This window comes from Medicago sativa, chromosome 2 (assembly GCF_051527215.1).
Source record: "Medicago sativa cultivar Bolivia chromosome 2, Bolivia_mono, whole genome shotgun sequence".
NCBI lineage: Eukaryota > Viridiplantae > Streptophyta > Magnoliopsida > Fabales > Fabaceae > Medicago > Medicago sativa.
In genome coordinates this window covers 74,510,492-74,530,420 of record NC_140750.1, presented here as the reverse complement: position 1 = coordinate 74,530,420, position 19,929 = coordinate 74,510,492, and the positions used below count along the sequence as shown (strand labels likewise).

Genomic DNA, 19,929 nt, shown 5'->3' with positions numbered 1-19,929 from the left:
GATTTCTGAATTTTGTTCACACTTTCAATTTCACAATGATATGCATTCTTGAATTGTTGTTTTTAGATTTCTATAACAAATTAAGGTTTGGTTTGTTTTGTTTTTTTGTCAATGAGCAATTTTAGTGTTGCTTATCTCAGTTTTTTTATAACACCATTTTCAGTTTAGTGTTGCTATAGTGTTTCTTGGAACTTTTCATAGGTTAAAGAAAAGGTCAAATTTCGTTCATAGATATTGTCTACACATAACCATTCAAGTTTGAATAGGCCTTGAAATTGTTTCTTTTTCAATTTCTGATTTTTGGATTTTTCAAATTGGAGATTTCATAATAATGTTCTTTCTACTGAGTATGTTGTAGAGAATGTTAGTGTAATGATGTTTTCTTGGAAGATTTGCTTCAAATACGTTATGATTGGACATTTCAACTGCATGACGAGGTAATTTTCTACATAATTCGGAGCTGTTTTTTTAAAAAAAAATAAAAAATCTGCTGTGTTTTCTCGGGTGTTTGGCCTATGGACTGCTGCAGTGGCAACATAGACGCATTTATACTATTCGTGTGCATCATAGTGGGTTTCATTCTGCTCTTTGCTTTGGTCTGCAAGTGCTTTGGAATAGCACACATTCTGTTTTTTCAGTTTAGGTGGGTGTGGTTGGCCCTTTAGGATTGTTGGGTTTGGTTTGTTTTCGTTTGGCTGGCTTCTTTTGTTCTCCGTCTTATTTCCTTTTGTTTCTTTTACTGCTACTACAAAACTATTGTAGTTTCTTCACCTATTTTATGTATTGTGTATTTGTTAGATGATATCTTATTTACGGTTTATGGTCGTAACTGTATTTATTGGTCCTTCAATTTAATTTAAAATATAACACAAGCAACATATGTATGCACTCTAGACCACACATTCAGATTTTTAGGTTGATATGGATCAATATCTTGATAACTGCGTGTTAAGAGTTGTCTCTTGGTTTATATTTGAGCATTTGGTACTTCCATTATGCTGGCACACATGCATAATGAGTAAGCTAGCAGATAATGCTATTTTGCACCCCCCTAATCTTTTGCTTGATACTCGAATCAGCCATAAATGAATTGGCTCCCCTATAGTTACTAAATAACAACAGATAGGTGCATTTACATTGGTATTAAATACAAATCAATGTGTAACTTGCCAAAAAAGAAATGGTAATTAGTCAACATAAAAAATTAAGCGTGGCATACAACCTAATTACTTAGAATTAAGCCCTATCAATTCTCTTTAACCATACATGTAAATGAATAAAAATGAAGTGTGAATCTCAAAAAACCGGTTTGGCAAATACAAAATTTAAACTAAGTTAAATTTTTACTTTGCACGCTTGATCCTATGGTTGACTTCCTATTATTACCCTATTTGCTGTCATGTTAATACTGTAATTGTTGTTTGCCTGATAATCAAATCAGCCATAAATGCAATAAGAAATATACTGCATTTTCAGAAGGGCTATGCTTGCAATACTAGATTGAAACAAACAACACTACTATTTTTTTTTATTTTAGGAAACAACGCTACTATTTTAACCATTTATATTGTTGACATATATTACAGCAAAAAAATTACCCAAGATCGATCCTCAAGTATATATAGTATAGAATTGGTATCTCTTAAAAATTTCCTTTCAAGCATTTTTTTTAAAGATTCATATACATAGATTACATTAACATCGTTTAGAGTGATATGGAAAATTTTATGCGATTTATTTTCACACTAAACAATGTACACTAATTGTACCAAAGCAATCAACCACTTGAAAATTCAAAATCGTGCAAACAATTTTTTGAAAGGTTGCAAATAGATAACATAGACAGTAAAATAACTTAAGGCCTATATATAGGTATCAATCAAAATTTGAAAGAATTGTTACTAACATTAAGGTTCATAGTATTTTTTTCAAAAAAAAGGCATAATCATAGTTCTCGATATTTTTCTTTCTTTGTTTTTTTTTTTTTGACAAGATTTTTCTCTTTCTATATCATGGTTGGTTTTTTTATTTTAATTTTTTTCTCTTTCTGTATGATGGTTGGATTTTTATTTGAATATATATTAGTAAACTGAATCAATAGGTGTGCAATTAGCCTTTACAAATTAGGATGAGTTTTTGGAAAGAACTTTTAATAGCTTAAGACAATTCCACTCATCATTCACTCACGCATTGCTTTGAAATGTATAAGGCAGTGTAGATTTTTTTTGAGATTCCCATTATGCTTTATTTATGGAGAATTAGAGCATAGAGATTCTTATCATGGTTCTGTTGACTAATTTTTTTTTTCATTCTTTCATGAATACATTTTTGGGTGATCATGAAGATATTTTTCGAGTGTTGTTGAGGATGCTAATAAGCTAGGGGTTGTGTCTGATATACTCAAAGATGTCTAAGTAAATGAAGTGGAGAAGAATTCAAAACAAGATATAAGAGTTGTATAAATTGCAAAGATAAGGTTTAAAAAAAAAACAATACCTTTTTTTTTATTGCTAAGATGAATTTAATTTATCTTTTTATTTCCGTAATAGTTTTTTAATGTCTAAGTAACACAAAGATATTTGGTCTTCCATTCTTGCTCACCATGTCAGCTTCTATCTTGCAAATTGGGTTGATGATAACCGGTGATGAATGTGAAAATACTAATGTCACTTTAAATGTCGTTTTTATAGTATTTCGTAATGTATGATAACTAATGTAAAATGTACGGTTTTCAAACTATATTAATGTCAAGATGATATGATTAATGTAATACATTTTTATCATGTGAATATTTCATATTTCTTTTTTTATTATGATATAACTTATTCGTACATATTTTAGTCGGTAGGACCCGTGCGGAGCACGGGTCGACGGTCTAGTTGCCGTTGAACGTAAGATAGTCGGTCCGAGTTGCTGACACCAAAATAGGGTGCCTAAAAAGCAGTTTTCTTCGATCGAATTAGACTAATGGGTTTCTTTTATCTCTTAAAGTAATATTTATCTTTTTTATTAAAAAAATGGCAAATTCAAACAATTATATAGGCTAAATTAAGTTCTACTGTTATCAGCAGAATAAAAAAAAAACTACTTTTCCTTCAAAAAAAAAAAACTACTTTTCCTTCAAAAAAAAAAAACTACTTTGTTAAACTTTACACATAACAAAATATATTTTATACTATTATTATGATAATTTAATTCAATTCACCGGCAAAATTGTATGAAATGAAAATTTTAAAAAACGTGGACAATGAACCAAGTTATCAACCTTGAAATTCTTTTTTGTCTTTTGGTGGAAAGTTGTGAGGACCACCACTAGAAGGATCAAGATAAGCAAGAAAAAGGATACCTTCGTGCTATTATTATTGTAAAAAATAAAAGTTGTGTTGTGTGAATCTAAGTGGCTTTTATTCAAATAAAACTGCGTTTTGGGTCACCATCATTGACGTGGATAATGGATTACTATTCTATTGTCAAAGGAAAATGATTGGGCATAGGGTAATTTAGTTTATTAAAAAAGTGATTAGGTGACTCTTTAGCCTTAAGGGTGCCACTCAAAATTGGCTTTTGCCTAACTTAAATAAATACTCCCTCCGTTTCAAAATGAGTGTCGTTTTAGGTGTTTACACACATATTAAGAAATGCAATGATTAAGAGAAACAGAATGATTATTTTACCAAATTATCCTTATTAACTATTGGTTGGTTTTAAAAGTAATACTTTGGAAGTAGTGTAACATAATATTAATTGAAGGGTACAATTGAAAAGAAAAAGTTATTATTGCATTGGAAACTGAAAGCGACACTCATTTTGAAACAAATTTTTTTGGCTAAAGCGACACTCATTTTGAAACTGAGGGAGTATATTATTATCATTAAAAATGATATGAAAAACCTAAACACGTTCCCCCACAAGTCACTATATATGAATCCAAACAAAAAAAATCCAAGTCTAATACTACCTCCGTCCCGGTATAATTGACCTACTTTGGTTTTTCACACAGATTAAGAAAAGTGTATAAATAAAGGGGAAAGTGGAATATATTGTATTGGGAATGATAAAAGTAGTATTATTTAGTGTTATATTGTATTGGGAATGATGAAAGTTGTATTGAAAATTGAAATGAGTCAGTTATTTTGGGACACTTTTTTTTAGAAAATGGGTCAGTTATTCCGGGACGGAGGGGGTATGAGTTAGAGACGCGGAATCCCAGTTAAATAGTAAGAATCCCAGTTACCGTCACTAAATTTCATTTTGGCTTGTTAAAAAAAAAATGCTAACGTAAACCTAAAACCATTGATTGGTAAACAGTTACTCAAATTATATCCCTCAAAGACTTTGGATTCATGCATAAGATTCTCTCAAAAGGGAAATGATAGATATAGTGACAAAATTTATCAAGAAAATTTCAAGACAAAGTATTTGCTAACACCTTTCATTAATTACACACCATTACCTCCCTTGATTTCCGCCAAATAACAAATTTAATTGGTTGAGACATTTTCTTAATAAATTCTTGATAAAAACTCTCTAGATAAATAGCAATGCTCCTCTCAAAATGTGCCAAAAAAAATGCACTTGTCATTATTCAGCATCATAAATGAATCACCACTCGTGAGGGTTCTTTTTTATGTGTATGGCCAAGTATTGTCCAGTTCAAAAAGGTTGATTTGGTGATATTAATTACGACAAAATAATTAAACAGTAAATCTTCAGCACTCTGCACTCAAGATATTTGTATTGAAGAATGATTTTAGTTTCTGTTTGATATAGTTTCACCATGTGTTAGTTTACCGAAGGGTAAAGTTTTGGAACATAGTAAATCAAATCTAAAACATGCACAAGGATTATCGGGAAAACATATGAAAATTGTCTAAACCATAATGTTTACAAAATATGTATACAACATTTTTTTATCAACCAATCTAATCCAACATAATAATCTGAATAAAAACAGTTAGCTAATATTAATCATATATATATTGGCCAGCTACAAACAAACAAAAAGTTTATTGACATTATACTGATTATATGACAATGAAATCTCTCCTTAGAATAATGGCAAAATAAATCTCTACTTAGAATATTTCATTTACAAAAAGTCATAGATATAAAACGTGTATTAAAACTTTCAGCAACAAAATAATGTATAAAAATGAATTAAAACTGATGAAAATATTAATCAAAGTTTGACTAAATAGAATAAATTTTGTATTGACAAACAAACAAAGTTTTATTTCGTTTCGATCCATCAAAGGTTGGTACTATACATAATAAAGAGAGAAAAACTGTGAGGTTGAGTATGAAAAAGAAAGATTATATTAAAACAGAATTTAGATTCATTTTCAATTTTTAACAGACAAACTTGAGTTATAATTTGTACAAAACTTTGGGCATCATTAATATTAATATTGAAGCAATTTTCTTTAAATTCAAATTAATGATGCACCTTGAACAACATATCATAAACTTGATTTATTTTATTTTTGGTCCCATGTTATTGGCGTGAACTATCATTAGATTTAACCGATGATTAATCTATGTCAGGGAACTATGACCATCTTTTTAAAGCAGTCACTCAAACTCGACCTTTTCCACTTAAGAAATTCGAACTCAAGACTTTACTTAAAAAATTATTGTCGAGTTCCACTCAAACCAATGTAATGTAATATAATGTAAATGTACTTGGCTTAATATAAATGTGAAAAAGAAGGAAACAAGAAGGTCTGCTATATAAGAAAGTGTGTGGATGTAGTCCCCCACTATAAGAAGTAATCTTTACCAGAAGAAGCAGCAACAGCAAAAGCACTACTCTCTCTGCCTCTGCCTCTGGATCTCACCAAACTCACTATCATCATCATATCTGACACACACTTCACTTTCCAAATACACTCCAACCACAACATGACAAATTAACAACAACCCTTTTTCTTTTCATCATTCAATTTTATTTAATTTGATTTGTTCCATTCCAAACACACAAATATAACAGTCTTTGTCTCCTCATCCTTCTTCTTCTTCCAACGTTGTCTTTCTTTGTGTCTTGTCTCTAAAACCATATTCTGAACACCCTCTTGGGAACTGTGTTGTTTTTCAATGGAAATGGATGATTTTGCTTCAAGTAGAATGAATGATGGTTGTTTTCAAGGTGTAAATGGAAATGGATATGGTTCATCTTCTTCACTGGTTTTGGATAGAGAAAAAGGAGAGCTTGTGGAGGCAGCTGTGAAATTGGAACGCAAAGGTGTGTCGCCCGAGAGAAGTATTGAAGCTTTGAAGAATCATAGTGAAGCAGAGAGGAGGAGAAGAGCAAGAATTAATTCACATCTTGATACACTTCGTAGTGTTATCCCAGGTGCTAATAAGGTTAGTTCAATTTTATTCATTTATTTATTTTTACTTTTTTTGTTGTTTATTTTGAATTACTAGTTAGTACTGGTTTTGCTCATGTTGAGAACAATTTCTGTAATGATTAACTCCAAATATTTGAAGGGAAAGAATTATTTTTTATGTTTAATTAATGTAAAATTTACATGTAATTTGTATTGAATAACTTATGATTATTATTATTGACCTACGAAGTACAAAAACTAGACATCAGTAATAATTTGAAGAAAAAAAATAGTACAAGTAATTGTATATAAATTATATAAATAAAAGTGTTAGTATCGTGCCTGTGAAGACTCACACTTTAATAGGGAATATAAGGACGACCCTCTTTTATGGTCATTTGAATGAAATAATAGCTTTTACTATATATGAATGTGCATTTACACTCAAGTTTTAAGTTTTAACTATAAGTCTTGAGCTATGAATGCATTTCAAAATGTAGTGAGTATTTTTGGATGTTGAAACAATTGAAGTTAAATTGAGACAGTGAATGGCAAAATTTTGGGATCCATATATGTGAGTAAAGCCATTTTGCTTACTTTTGAAGTCTTGATTCTTCTTTTTTGTATAATGTAGCTTTTAGTTTTCAATGGACCAAGTTCAATTTTCTTTCCTAAAAGAAGGGAATAGAATAATTTAATTTTGGAGTAGCAAGAGCTCAATGAGTTTGATGGTATTAAAAAAAGATGTTAATATTAACTGTCCAACATAGTTATGCTTATACTTGGAATCATGAAATTCATGTCTACACAAACATACAAACATGATATATATGTTAATCTTTCAGAATCTAACGTTTTTGTGTACTTTTTGAACTTAGTTGGACAAAGCATCCTTACTAGCTGAAGTTATTACACATTTGAAAGAGCTGAAAACAAATGCAGCACAAGCAAGTGAAGGGTTCATTATTCCAAAAGACAGTGATGAGATAAGAGTTGAATCACAAGAAGGTGGATTAAATGGTTACCCTTATTCAATTAGAGCATCATTATGTTGTGAATACAAACCCGGTTTATTGTCTGATATAAGAAAAGCACTTGATGCACTTCATCTTATGATAATAAGGGCAGAGATTGCAACTTTGGGAGGTAGAATGAAGAATGTCTTTGTCATAATTAGCTGCAAAGAACAGAATTTTGAAGATGCCGAGTATCGACAGTTTCTTGCTGGATCGGTTCATCAAGCTCTTAGATCTGTACTTGATAGATTTTCTGTTTCACAAGATATCTTAGAAACTAGAAAGAGAAGGAGGATTTCTATATTCAGTTCTTCATCTTTAGGTGATTTCTTATAAAAACTTTTATTTTTATATATTCACATGTAATGTGAATCTTGGGTTGTACATTTGTTGGGAACTTTTGTAGATAGTTAGGTTGATAACTGATCTAAAGCATGCTTCAATCTTTTGATTAAACATACAATGAATGAACTCATTCTAGGATGCTTTTCTTTGTTTGAAGATAAATTTCTGCTGACATAACTTCTATTCCCTTGAGTATTAATAGCCTAATGTATTCTTTAGTGAGCATGTGACAAATATAATTGTGAAGCTTAAATTGACCTATTTTCTTATTTTATGGACACATTGGAACTCTATTTTTATTTTTGCAGATTTGAACCAGAGAAGTTGAATATAATAGATAAATATTCTACTGAACTATCAAACACTTGATTGAAACATATATAATAGGTTATTATATCATGTATTTTTTTTTAAAGGAGCTTATTATATCATGTATCTATTATCTTAACCATCTAACAAGCTTTAAGAAGGTATAAATTTAATAGAGGTATGTGTGAGAGCTCTATGGAAGAGAGGAACGTGGGGTGATACAATAGAAGAAAAAACAGATAGATAAATGTAAGGAAATGAGAGATAAAAAAGTGGATTACATGGATGACATTTGTTACAAATTATTTAATAGATAATTGAATACTTTTTTTATTGAAAAGAATTTTTAATGATTTTGACCAAGTTTGTTTAATCTTTCTATATTAGTCAAAACCTAATAAAAATAGTTTTTTTTACCCAATTAAAATAAGAAGCTATTATAAAAAAAATACAAGTCAACTTTTACTTCATATAATTTTTTGAAAATAATTTTGAAATAATTTTATTTCATAATCTCTTTTATTTCAATCTTAAATAAATGTAATCCATGCCATTAAAATCTTTTATAGTGTGTTTAGAAAAACATATTTTAGTGAAAGTATGATGTAAATATTTTTCACATAATATTCCTCGATAATAAAGAGCATATTGTAAAAAAAAAAATGCTCTTTTTTTAGCAAGTTTTAAGAAATGCAAAATATTTTTACCAAACAGAATTTTACTTATCACTTTATTTTTGGTGAGAGTTTCCTTGTATCATATGGAACTTCAAATTATACCAAAAGATGGAACTTCAAATGCCAATGAAGGTTGACTTAATTCGTATGAAGTTCATTCATTTGCAAGATCACGAGATCAACTCTCACTGTAAGTACGATGATCTCTTTAGTGAGTAATCCTAATTTATATGTAAATGATTAAGGTGATCGTTTAATATTGAAACCTGTTCTGACCCCAATCCTTATGAATCTCCAAAACCCGACTCATCTAAACTATTTGTTAAAAAATAAAAAATATGTAACTCCAAATTTTATAGAGCATATTCCCTCTTATCTAAGCCCTATTACTATAGATTATCATGTTTTTCTTTGTTTTGTTATTTTAGGTAGGGGTATGTTTGACTAACTTGAAACCAAAGCAATCACTCCACTCACTGTCCCAATCTATGAACCGAACCTTCAATTTCAGACCGTCAGATCCCAAAGGTGTTCAAATCAGACGGTGGTTATTGTTTTGATCCAGAATCGCTTCGGTGCAGCTTCCGTCTCTCTTCCACCAAAATCTACCAAACCCTAATCTCCGAAATTCGATTCCTCACTGTCAAATTTCTTCCCCAAATTCATATCTTCAGAAGACCCAGATCGCTTTTGTTCTTCATTTCAATTCCCTTCCATCAAATTCGAAATCTTTCTCTGTTTCCGGATCATGGAGAAGGAGGATAACAAACCCGACATTCAGAAAATTGGGAACGAAATTGAAGATACTGAACCCATAGAACTCGTTCTTTTTCAAGTTCCCGAGTGTTACGTCTACATAGTAAGTCTTGCGAGTTTTTGTTCATGGGTTTGTTTCAAAATTTGATCTTGACAATAGTATGTGATAGAAAAATGGAAATTCAAATTTTGATTTTGATTAATTCAATTGACAATGGTAGTGCCCAAAATGAAAATTTAATCTTGCCCAAAAATTATTGTGCACCTAAAAATTAAAAATTTGAATTTAATGTTAGTGATTAGATGGGGTTTGAATTTGATTTTTTTTTTGGTGTCAAGCTAATGGGATTCTACTGTTCTATGCAGATACCTCCAAGAATGAGTGCAGCTTCTTACAGGTTTGTGATCAAATGCAAATTATAGCTTATGATCTTGTTTGTTCATCTTAAGCTTGGTGTTGATGTTATTAATGTTCATGATGGAAGTGTGTTATGTTCAATGCATGATTTTAATGAATATGCGTTGACGGTGTAAAATAGTTTTACGCCACCATCCTATAAGAGACCACCATATTGCTATGTATGCCTATTTTATAACCACTTCTTTAAAATAACTACTAAATGCTCAATTCTTATTGGTTTTCAGTGTAAAACTAGTTTACACTGACAGTGTGTGTCCTCTTTACTTTTAATGCATTTTCGATACTTTTGATTATTTTGCGTTCTTCACAAGCTTTGTGGAACTGTGTTCTTTGTAATGGGATTGATTTTCGACTTCTTCCAGTTTATGAACTTGTGTTTTTTTTTACTTGCTGTTTCTGCTATGCATGTAATTGCTCAGCATTTATATATGTGAAGTTCATTTCAGGGCTGATGAATGGGATGTCAACAAATGGGCATGGGAAGGGATATTGAAAGTTGTTAGCAAGGGAGAAGAATGTATCATAAAACTAGAAGATAAGAACACAGGTAAAAATCATAATGAATCTGCATTAATTAGATTATACAGTTAATTGTTTTTTAAATTTTATTACTTAAATGAAGTATTTTTAACTAGGTGAATTATATGCTCGAGCATTTTTAAGAAATGGAGAGCCACATCCCGTGGAAGCTGTTATTGACAGCAGCAGGTTATTTTCCATAACTGTTGGTAGATTTTAGTTGTTATTATTCCTTTTTGTACTTAGGATGCTTAAATAATTTTACTTGTATTCTGCAGATATTTTGTTCTTCGCATAGAAGAAAACATAGGTGAGATGTTTTATCTACATTATTCATACTAGTTCTCTTTTTCTCTTGATCATCTTATTACTCAATACCCATGTATAAGTTAGCAGGGTAAGGGTCTAAGGGATGTGATAAAACAACTACAACCTGTTTGGTTTAGTTCCAAAAATCCCCCACAATGCCGTGAGCATTTTTCTTAAATTAGTTTCCGTTCCACCTTGAACAAAATATAATGGAATTTAGCCGGTTTGAAGCCTCTACAAAATGCATTGAGTGTTTATTATGGTCATCATCAATAATTTAGCTTGTGTGTAAATGCTTTAGAATCCCACTTTCAATCATATATCTGATTTATGTGATATTTCATATTTTAGTAATCCTTGAATTTTTGAAACTAACACTAGATGAGAACAAAAATACTAGAAGGACACATTATCAAAATGATTATTTGTTTGAGATCGATATAGGAAATCCTGTGTTTTAGTCACATTCTGAATGTGTGAATAAACATGAACAAAAATTTCAGGACACATCTAATATCAAAATCATTCTTTGATCGAGACTTGAGACAAATTGTGATCTTTAACAAACATAGAAATTAATAACATCATGATCTTTATGTTTTTGAGCAAATTGTGTCAAAATAGCAATGAACACTGATGGAATATGATCATGCCGATATTTTAAAAAAAAAATCGGGGAAAGAGGAAATATTAATTAATTAATTAAAGTGATCCAAAATTAAAAAAAAAATCGGGGAAAGAGGAAATAATTGTTAATTAATTAATTAATTAAAGTGACCCAAAATACCATTTTGCAACTGTCTCCGAGGGGATTTGAACTTCGTCCCTTGAGGTTACAATGTCAACCTCTTACCACTGAGTTTACACTTTATGGAACCAAATATCATATTAGGGTAATCTACATTGGTACATGGTAAATTGATTCGTTGTTGCTTTAATGCCGAGTGTGGCTTTAGTTTTGCTATCATGCAGCATCAGCGTTACCTATTTTTAGCATGAGGAAGTTTGGACATTTTAAGTTGGAAAGATTGTTGAATTTTGATCCCATATTAAATAGTAATATTTGTCATTTTTCTGCACTCTATTTCTTATTAATTATGAAGTTTGGTCTTTGTTGCTGGATAATGATGCAGGTGGTCGCCTTCGACACGCTTTTATTGGCATAGGATTCCGAGAAAGAACAGAGGCTTATGACTTCCAAGCTGCCTTGCACGATCATATGAAGTACGCATCCATCTAGCATATTTTGGATTTACAAATTTTTTACTATCTATCTCATTATACTGTTTCTTTTTATTTTTTCCAAACGGAAATCATGTTTTTCCTAAATTGTTTTGAAGATACCTGGACAAAAAGAAAACTGCAGAAGAGATGGAACAACATTACCAGCAAAGCTCCTCAGTTGATTACAGTTTGAAAGAAGGGGAGACTCTTGTGCTGCAAATCAAGAACAATGTATGCAAATCTGCATTTTCTGTTGTGCATGAGACTTTTTCTTTTCTTTTTCCCCGCATCACGATCTCTATCCTATCCTATTTATTGTATGCAGAGAAGCGGCGGCAATGTGAAGTCCAAGTTTTTTGAGCAGGGTGCAAACAACTCCTTGGAAGAAAAGAGTGAGAGAAAAGAATCTTTACCATGTATTAAGTTACCACCACCTCCCCCATCACCAGGTTCACCTGTTACCCCGCAGAAGTCTCCAACAGACTCACCTACAAAATTAAGCCTTGAGAAAAGCGCTGAAGTTGAGACCTCTAAAATTGTTAAAGAAACAGAACATGAAAAATCTCCTGAAAATCAAAGCACACAGGATGTAGTAGATGATGATTTTGGCGATTTTCAAGCAGCTGGGTAACTACTACCCATCTATTATGAATGATTGTGGATACCTTGTTCATCTGGTGTTCAGTTTGGAGATTTAATTATGTCCATAGCCAACAAAATATTATTTAGAATCAACATATCTGTTTGTTAATTGGTTGGTGGTTATCTTAGTTGCGGGCTAGTAGCGTGAGAGAACTTTTCCTCTCTCTTGAGTCACTTTATTTTAGTTTTATGCTTTGTTTTCATTTCTTGGCGCATCTCAATAGTCATTTGGTGCTGATCAAGGGGTCATAGCTTTGTTGATAACATGAATTCTGTTATGCTCAATGAACCAGATTCAGTGGTTATGTACTTTGTTTATTTGTTCCCATTTATGGTTCAAATTGGATCCTCATTAGACAGTAGCACGGTGTAGCAGCCTCTAGAATTGTTAAATCTAGAGAGAAAGTTTCACTCCCGAGATCCAGCGGTTCTAGAGGCTGTTGAGTTTTTCATCAACTGTAGAGGATTCGAGCTGATGAGTGAAATCTGATGCAAGAGGGTTCAGACTCTTGGTTCAGGATTTGCTGAAGGCCTTTCAATCCGCAAATTTTTCAAACAAAATAACAAACATAAAGGAATTAAAATAAAGATGATGGTTGTTGTTAAAGGAAAGGATAGTGGTTGCTAATACAGAAATTAACTTTGTATTTTTGTACAATTGAAAGGAGGTTTTTTGTTCTCCCATTTTCTCTGCCATTCTATTTTGTTATTGGGTGACTCGAAGTGTTCTAGTGACCAATTCCTTGAGCTACAAAGAAATTGAAGACTCTATTTAACAAAGAGAAGTGGATATGTAACATATCAGTTCCTTTCAACAAAAAAAAAATGTAACATATCAGTTATTTTTTTACATATTTCCACTAACAAGATCTTCACATCCACAATATGATTTAAACTTAAATCCTAGTGGTATTTGAATTGATTTCCTATTAAGTGGATCAACCGATAAGTTGGTTATAAGTTTAGTTTTTGAAAGACTAAGTCGGCAATGAGTTAATTAATTAATAACAAAAGATTTTATAACCTAATTTTGTGTAAGGTTTTTTAGGAGATAAAAAACAGGGTTGCTCATAGTTGACTTGTGTCGTGAATTATCGTTATTTTCCATTTTTTTTTATTTTGAATGAAATAAAGTAACTTCCTTATTATTCCACCAAAAAACAAAGTAACTTCCTTATAAAAACAAAAAATACCTACCGAAGGTCAACCTCATGGCATACCAACAAATGGGCACTAATGCCACTACTAGGTGCTTCCTACATTTTTAGACAACTTGGTTCCACCAATATTGTTATAATGATATGATTCATGAATGATGTATTTACATTTTTTTTTATATTTTTATAATTTTTTTAGGGGATATTTTTATATTTTTGACCAATAAAAATTCCAAAAGTTTTTTCTTTGAAAATAACATTTTTTTTTGTTCTTTTAACAAATTGACTATGCGACTTTTGAGATTAAATTAACATATGACATGTTAGCATTTTCCTTATAATTTTTATATATTTAAATATTTTTACTACTTGTTCTTACTACTCCCTCCGTTCCTTTTTAAGTGTCGTTTTAGAATTTTAACACAAAAATAGCAAAGTGTATTTTTGCACATTTTTTTCCTTCCTATTATACCCTCATTTTAATTCACTAATAATTTCCTATTTTTTTGCACACACTTTATCTTTTCAATAAATTTAATATGTAACAAACAATTGTTAGTTACTACTCTCTTTCTCCAACAAACTTCTATTTATTTGTGCGCTTTATCTTTTTTTTTTCTTCATAACAAACAATTTTCAATTTTCTAAATAATGTGCATATATCTTTAATTATTCCAAGTCTATATCAAAATTATTCCAACTTCACATGAATCAAAAGCTAAGAAAAAATTAATTTTCCTCCAACTCCTTTAATAAAAATTAAGGCTTCAACTATGGCCTTAACCAATGTTAGATTCACACCGTGTGACATAGAATTGAAAGTTAAGATTACTCCTTTACCAGATCCAAATATTGATGTTGAAGTATCATTAACAAACCAAGCTATATTTGATTTTGAGGAGTCAAGATAACTTAGAAGAGGAGACATAAGAGAGCATCAATGGTGGTACTATTACCATAGGTAACAAAATTTTGTTTAAATTTGAAGATAACAAGAAACAAATTTTGTTTTAAAACAAAACAAACAAACTTTAGTTTTCCAAATATATAACATTAATCAGTTTTATTGAAAAATATAAGAGTAATTGACAAAGGGTAAATTTGACAAATCATACCCTTAAAATACCAAAACGACAGTTAAATAGAAACAAAAAATTCACCCTAAAACGACACTTAAAAAGGTACGAAGGAGTGTAATATATTTGGAGATAGAATTACTTTGATAGTTTGTACATTTTTTTGTTTCATTAAAAACTATTATTTTAGATACGTCATGGTATCCTTCAAAAAAAAAAGATACGTCATGGTACGAAATTATTTGGACTTTAATTAATAAAAATATAACTAATTACATTTTTGAAAACAGAATCAATCGGTAACAACAAGCAATATATTATTCAAGAAAAATAAAAACCATCCAGAGCATTTAGATAAGTCGACATAAGTTTCTTTGAACTTAACTAGTATCTTGGGTTTGAACTCAAGTTTTGATATTTAATAATGTTAAAACTTTCAAAGAGTTTACCGTTTATTTAGATCCCGCCGCAATGTTTGGATACTCAACATATTAGTCATGCATGTCCATGATATCTAGTTAAAAAAATGAAAAGAATCATCAATTAAAAAAGAAAAAGTTGAAGTGAAACCAGAAATTTCGGCCAAATCCAAATAATTTGTTACTGGAATTTCGGTGCAATTCAATTAATTTGTAACAAACTTTAGAGAGGATAATCTGTAACAAACTTAAATTAACAAGTAAATAAAGAGAAGAGTACAAAAAGGCAACAGCAACAGCAGGTGAAAAATTGATGGCATGTATCATGGGACCTACACAACAGTAACAACATTCATTGATTGAAACATCAAAAGGTAAAACTTAGTACTTCGATTCCCACATGTCTAACGTAAGCAAGCATCACCTCTCACTTTGTACTTGACCAGTGTTCTCTTCTCTCATGTTTGTCTTTTAACATGTTAACTCTCTTCTGTGCTGCAATTATTTGTTTTGATTTGTTTCTAGCCTTTGAATTATATCACAGTATGTTTTACATGGGTTTTGTTTTTGTTTTTGTATATATTTATACGTGACTATATTTTGTTATTGAGATTCTCTCTCGGTTATATTTTATTTTCAGCTGTTTCTTTGGTAATTTTTTTATTAAACTTGGAGTTTGCATGCTGTTTTTTATTAAACTTGGAGTTTGCATGCTTTTAGTGTATGTTTTGTTCCACTCTTTGAAGAGGAGGTAGGGTGAGTATATAATTGATTTTGATATGTTTGCATGTCTTCCATGGGGGTTGATTTCCTCAAGAATTGATTCTAACTCACTTTTAGATAGTATAAATTTTACAAAATCAATTCATCCAAAGCTATGAAGCACGGACACTCCTCGGATTAGGCGTGTCCAGGTGTCTGACACGTGTACTTGTAATTACACCGAATTATGTAATTTTGTCAAATTATTAGCGGTGTCGACGTGTCAGTGTTTGTGTCCGTATTCCGTATTCGTGCTTCATAGATCCAAAGTCAATTTTAGTCATCGTAGAACCAAACATACACTCAATACTTGTTTGGTTATGTGTTTCCGTGGCCAAATGTGTGTCCATGGCTGCTTTCACTGCGATTTACAGAAGCTCTGAAACCAAGCTTCTGCGGCAATGTGGTTTTTCACCGCGGAATTGATATACGCACTACTAAAGCAAACATAGGCTTAATACAAAATATGTTAGGAGTTAGAAGTATAAGTTTGTCGATTTTGTAGAGAAATTACTTGAAGTCTGTTGTCTAGTTTTGAAGACATCATAATGGGGTTTTCCTGATTTTTATATGAGGGTAGTAGGGCATTATTAGGTACAAACCAGTTTAGTTGATTGTTCTATATAAATGTAGAAATATTCTACCAGGCATGATCAATTTATTTTATGTCTTTGTTATAACACTGCCTGATCAATGTACTTTTAGACCTATAGAAGTAACAACCATTAATTATGCATATTGGTTGAGTTTTCCCCCCATGATTTGTTTCCAGATAATCGGCTAGAACAACCTTCGACCTGACATACAGGTACTGGACTGCTCTAATTAAAACTCTAGCAAGTGTGTTATGATGCCTTGGCTTGGTAATATATACCAGAAGTTTGAGAATATGATCCTGGAGGTGGACGACACAATGTTTGAGGTGTGTCTTTGTCCTCAGTTATATATACTTATCCTATCCTATGCTTCTTTAAAGTAGTGTTTTCAAATAGCGGCAGTATAGCGCTATAGCCTATAGCAAAGCGGAATTTGAACAAACTGCTATTTTTCTGCGATAAGTTGTTTAGTACAAAGTGTTGTCAAGTAGCAACTATAGCGGTGATATAGCACTGCATCGTGGCAGAATTGGAACAAACCTCTAATTTCTGCGATTGATAACACTACTTTAAGGTTAAACTACCTAATTAAGCATTTATTGCATGATGAACATTCGAATGCTGGTTAAGTTGTTATAAATGTCAAACATGTCAGACAGTCGTAGAAAGCCTAAGATTACAATGTTAATTCTTTCACTATTAATAGTAGAGCTGCAACTATTTATCATTGCCTTATATATGTCCTAAGCATCCTATCTATAGCTCTTGTTTGTATTGCTTGTTGCTGTATTATTACAACGAGAGTGTAATCATAAATACAACTCTTCACTTGTACTTGTCTTGGTATTTATTTTGGTATTTCCTCATTCACCAGAGTTTGAACCCTGGTCTGTTAACTCCTTTAAGCCTTAGCTCGAATCAGTTTAACTATCCAACCCCCTACGACAAGTATGACCTTTATGAAACCAGTTGTGTAAAAACTCTCATTAGAACTGATAAACTTGTTTTCGATTTACATTAACATTCTGTTATAATCGTTTTCTTTTGTTTTTTCGAGGATAGGAAACGGCTCAATATCTAGAGAATCAAATGCAGATTGTCGGAGAAAGTGTTGGAAAGTTCTACTCAGAAGTCATGGAAGATTTACTTCCTCCATCTTCATGTGCTACCCCTGTATTGCCTATAGGTCAATATGCTAATGCTGCTGCTATCCCTAAGAAGTCATTTCAACGTTCCAAGAAAAGAATGGTAAAGGCTAATACCAAGCGATCAACCGAGCACTCAAGTATGAATCATGATTCTGGCAATTCTATCAAAAAGAATACTTTTATTTGGCGTGCAAAACAACATGTTCGGAGTGCAGATATTAAATTGAATATTAGCAGTGATGAAAATCTACAAAATACGAAGATTCCTGCACCGAAGACAGCCAGTGAAGTCGCTCGATCAAAAACAGATGGATGCGGTTCATCACAATCATGTGAACTCTCCAATGTAAATGAAAATCATGAGGCTACTGTTTCAAAGACTGCTTCTGCAGAAGTAACAACCTTTGCAGCTGTAGCAGATTGTTGCAATGAAACTGAAAAAGCAAGTACTGAACAAAACCGCGGTATTCCCGTATTGGTTGATTCAGCTGAAGAGAAAAATATGAGTTCTATCTCAAGTGACATACTTGAAGATGCACATGGTTTGTATCTTTGTGTCTCTTGGACATATGGTTTCATTATTACCTCATGGTTTATTGTTGGTAATTTTTTGTTTCTGATAATCGTTGCATAACTTTTCTTGTAGGGTTTTCTATGGTCAAAGCTATGCAGCCTGAAGATTGTTCTCATAGTACAATCGCTGTGTCTCATCCAGGTATTAATTCAAATCATGCTGAAGTACTAATTGAATTTAGGTAACATTTTTCAAATCAATATGAAGTGCTTTCTCAATTTAAGTATTATAACTCACCATTTAGAAGTTCTTGCTTAGAATTTGGAGAAAATGTTTTCTGTACTGCCATGTTCTTAATTAGACGAAGTGGAATCTGTTTTTTTGTTAAACAACTAAACTGTTTTTAGTATAATATGCAGATATAAACTTTAGTTTATTCATGCCCCTAAAATTGTCTCAATACACATAACAATATTCATTTTAACCCTGATTGGAATGTTATAGCAAATATTGATGCTTCTATAGACCAAGATGATAAAACCACGAGACAAGACAACGACTTGAAGCTCGAGGAAGTTTGTGTCATGGTTACCAGAGACGAACTTCAGTTAGTTCCCAAGGCAACGGTTAATACAAAGAAGAGAGAGGTAAACACTCATTCCCCTTTTCTATTTTTTATGCACGTTGTTAAACTTGAAGTAATTTTTTCTTTATTTCTCGTTTGAAGAAAAAGTGGCTGCAACCCTTTTCTTTGTATAAGAAATCTACAAGGAAGCAAGAGTATGAAGAGCTTGCATTATTGCATGGGAACAATGAAAATGGAAATGGTGATTGCGTGGAGAGTTTATGTCCAACTTCGCAGGATGATGTCTCTGAACCCGAATGGGAACTTCTCTGTATACCACGGTGATCATGTTGTAGGTGGAGACTAGCGTGCACAAATAGTGTCGGTGCACCAAAGATAATGGCCCTTGGATGTATTAAAATCTAAATTGTTCATTAAATAATATATATCCAACAGTTCTAATTAGTGACACACCGTTACAACTTGTACAACGGTACAGATTTTACATTAACTTCTTAGTCCTTATGCAGGATATTGAGATGCCTTATTACATTCAATGTTCCACACAATCTATCTACTATTTTTTTTTTGTTGTTGATGGAAACAAAGCCTTAATAATCCACTTAACTTAGAACCTCTAAATAGAGTTGCTAGTGTAGCTTGGACCTATTATAAAAGGCTTGCTCACATTTTCTCAATTGACAATGTACTTTCTGTTTGATTTCTAAGTTTACATACTGTCTGTATATTTATCTTTGAAAATGCTTTATCATGGATAAGAAGTGCCTTGATTTGATATTTTTTTTTTTCCTTTTGATTATTATTGAAAATAAATGATTTAATTTAAAGCTAAGTTTGTATCCCTATTTAGTTTCTCTAGTGTTCAAATTATTATGTGACAACTATTGATGCGAAAGCTTGTAGGCCACGTTTTCAAAGCCAAATTAACTAGTAGCTGCTTTTATCTAAGATAGGAAAATGTTTGCAAGTCAAACACCTAAATCTCTATGTGAATTTAAATCAAGGTATAGTACAAAATTGATCTAAGTTATCAATTATCTCAATTAGTTTAGTTAGTTGCAGGGGATTCAGAAAATTCTGTGTTGTATCTCACATTGTTTGTACAAAATTAAAATCTAGGATGA

The 19,929-nt window shown here is 31.5% G+C and overlaps 3 protein-coding genes across 16 annotated transcripts; all 3 read left to right on the top strand.

Moving 5' to 3' along the window:
- Positions 1–5,761: 5,761 nt before the first annotated feature.
- On the top strand, positions 5,762–7,828 carry LOC146950672 (transcription factor bHLH30-like). The gene is made up of 2 exons (XM_085746640.1): positions 5,762–6,363; positions 7,208–7,828. The coding sequence occupies exons 1-2, from the start codon at positions 6,094–6,096 to the stop codon at positions 7,679–7,681; spliced, it is 744 nt and encodes a 247-aa protein (XP_085602766.1). The 5' UTR covers positions 5,762–6,093; the 3' UTR covers positions 7,682–7,828.
- Positions 7,829–9,307: 1,479 nt separating this feature from the next.
- Positions 9,308–12,856, top strand: LOC146950671 (Adaptin ear-binding coat-associated protein 1 NECAP-1). The gene is made up of 8 exons (XM_085746639.1): positions 9,308–9,535; positions 9,799–9,830; positions 10,300–10,400; positions 10,489–10,561; positions 10,651–10,682; positions 11,815–11,905; positions 12,022–12,136; positions 12,231–12,856. The coding sequence occupies exons 1-8, from the start codon at positions 9,425–9,427 to the stop codon at positions 12,534–12,536; spliced, it is 861 nt and encodes a 286-aa protein (XP_085602765.1). The 5' UTR covers positions 9,308–9,424; the 3' UTR covers positions 12,537–12,856.
- A 2,269-nt stretch (positions 12,857–15,125) lies between these two features.
- Positions 15,126–19,353, top strand: LOC146950670 (uncharacterized). Of its 14 annotated transcripts, none has more exons than XM_085746630.1 (6): positions 15,126–15,573; positions 16,734–16,883; positions 17,620–18,247; positions 18,352–18,420; positions 18,724–18,866; positions 18,947–19,353. In XM_085746630.1, exons 2-6 carry the CDS (start codon positions 16,809–16,811, stop codon positions 19,127–19,129), a joined length of 1,098 nt encoding a protein of 365 aa, XP_085602756.1. In that variant the 5' UTR covers positions 15,126–15,573; positions 16,734–16,808; the 3' UTR covers positions 19,130–19,353. The 14 variants fall into 14 exon arrangements, with proteins under 14 accessions (XP_085602756.1, XP_085602764.1, XP_085602757.1 ...); XM_085746638.1 differs by having other exon boundaries at positions 15,408–15,573; positions 18,745–18,866; XM_085746631.1 differs by having other exon boundaries at positions 15,513–15,608.
- Positions 19,354–19,929: the final 576 nt, after the last annotated feature.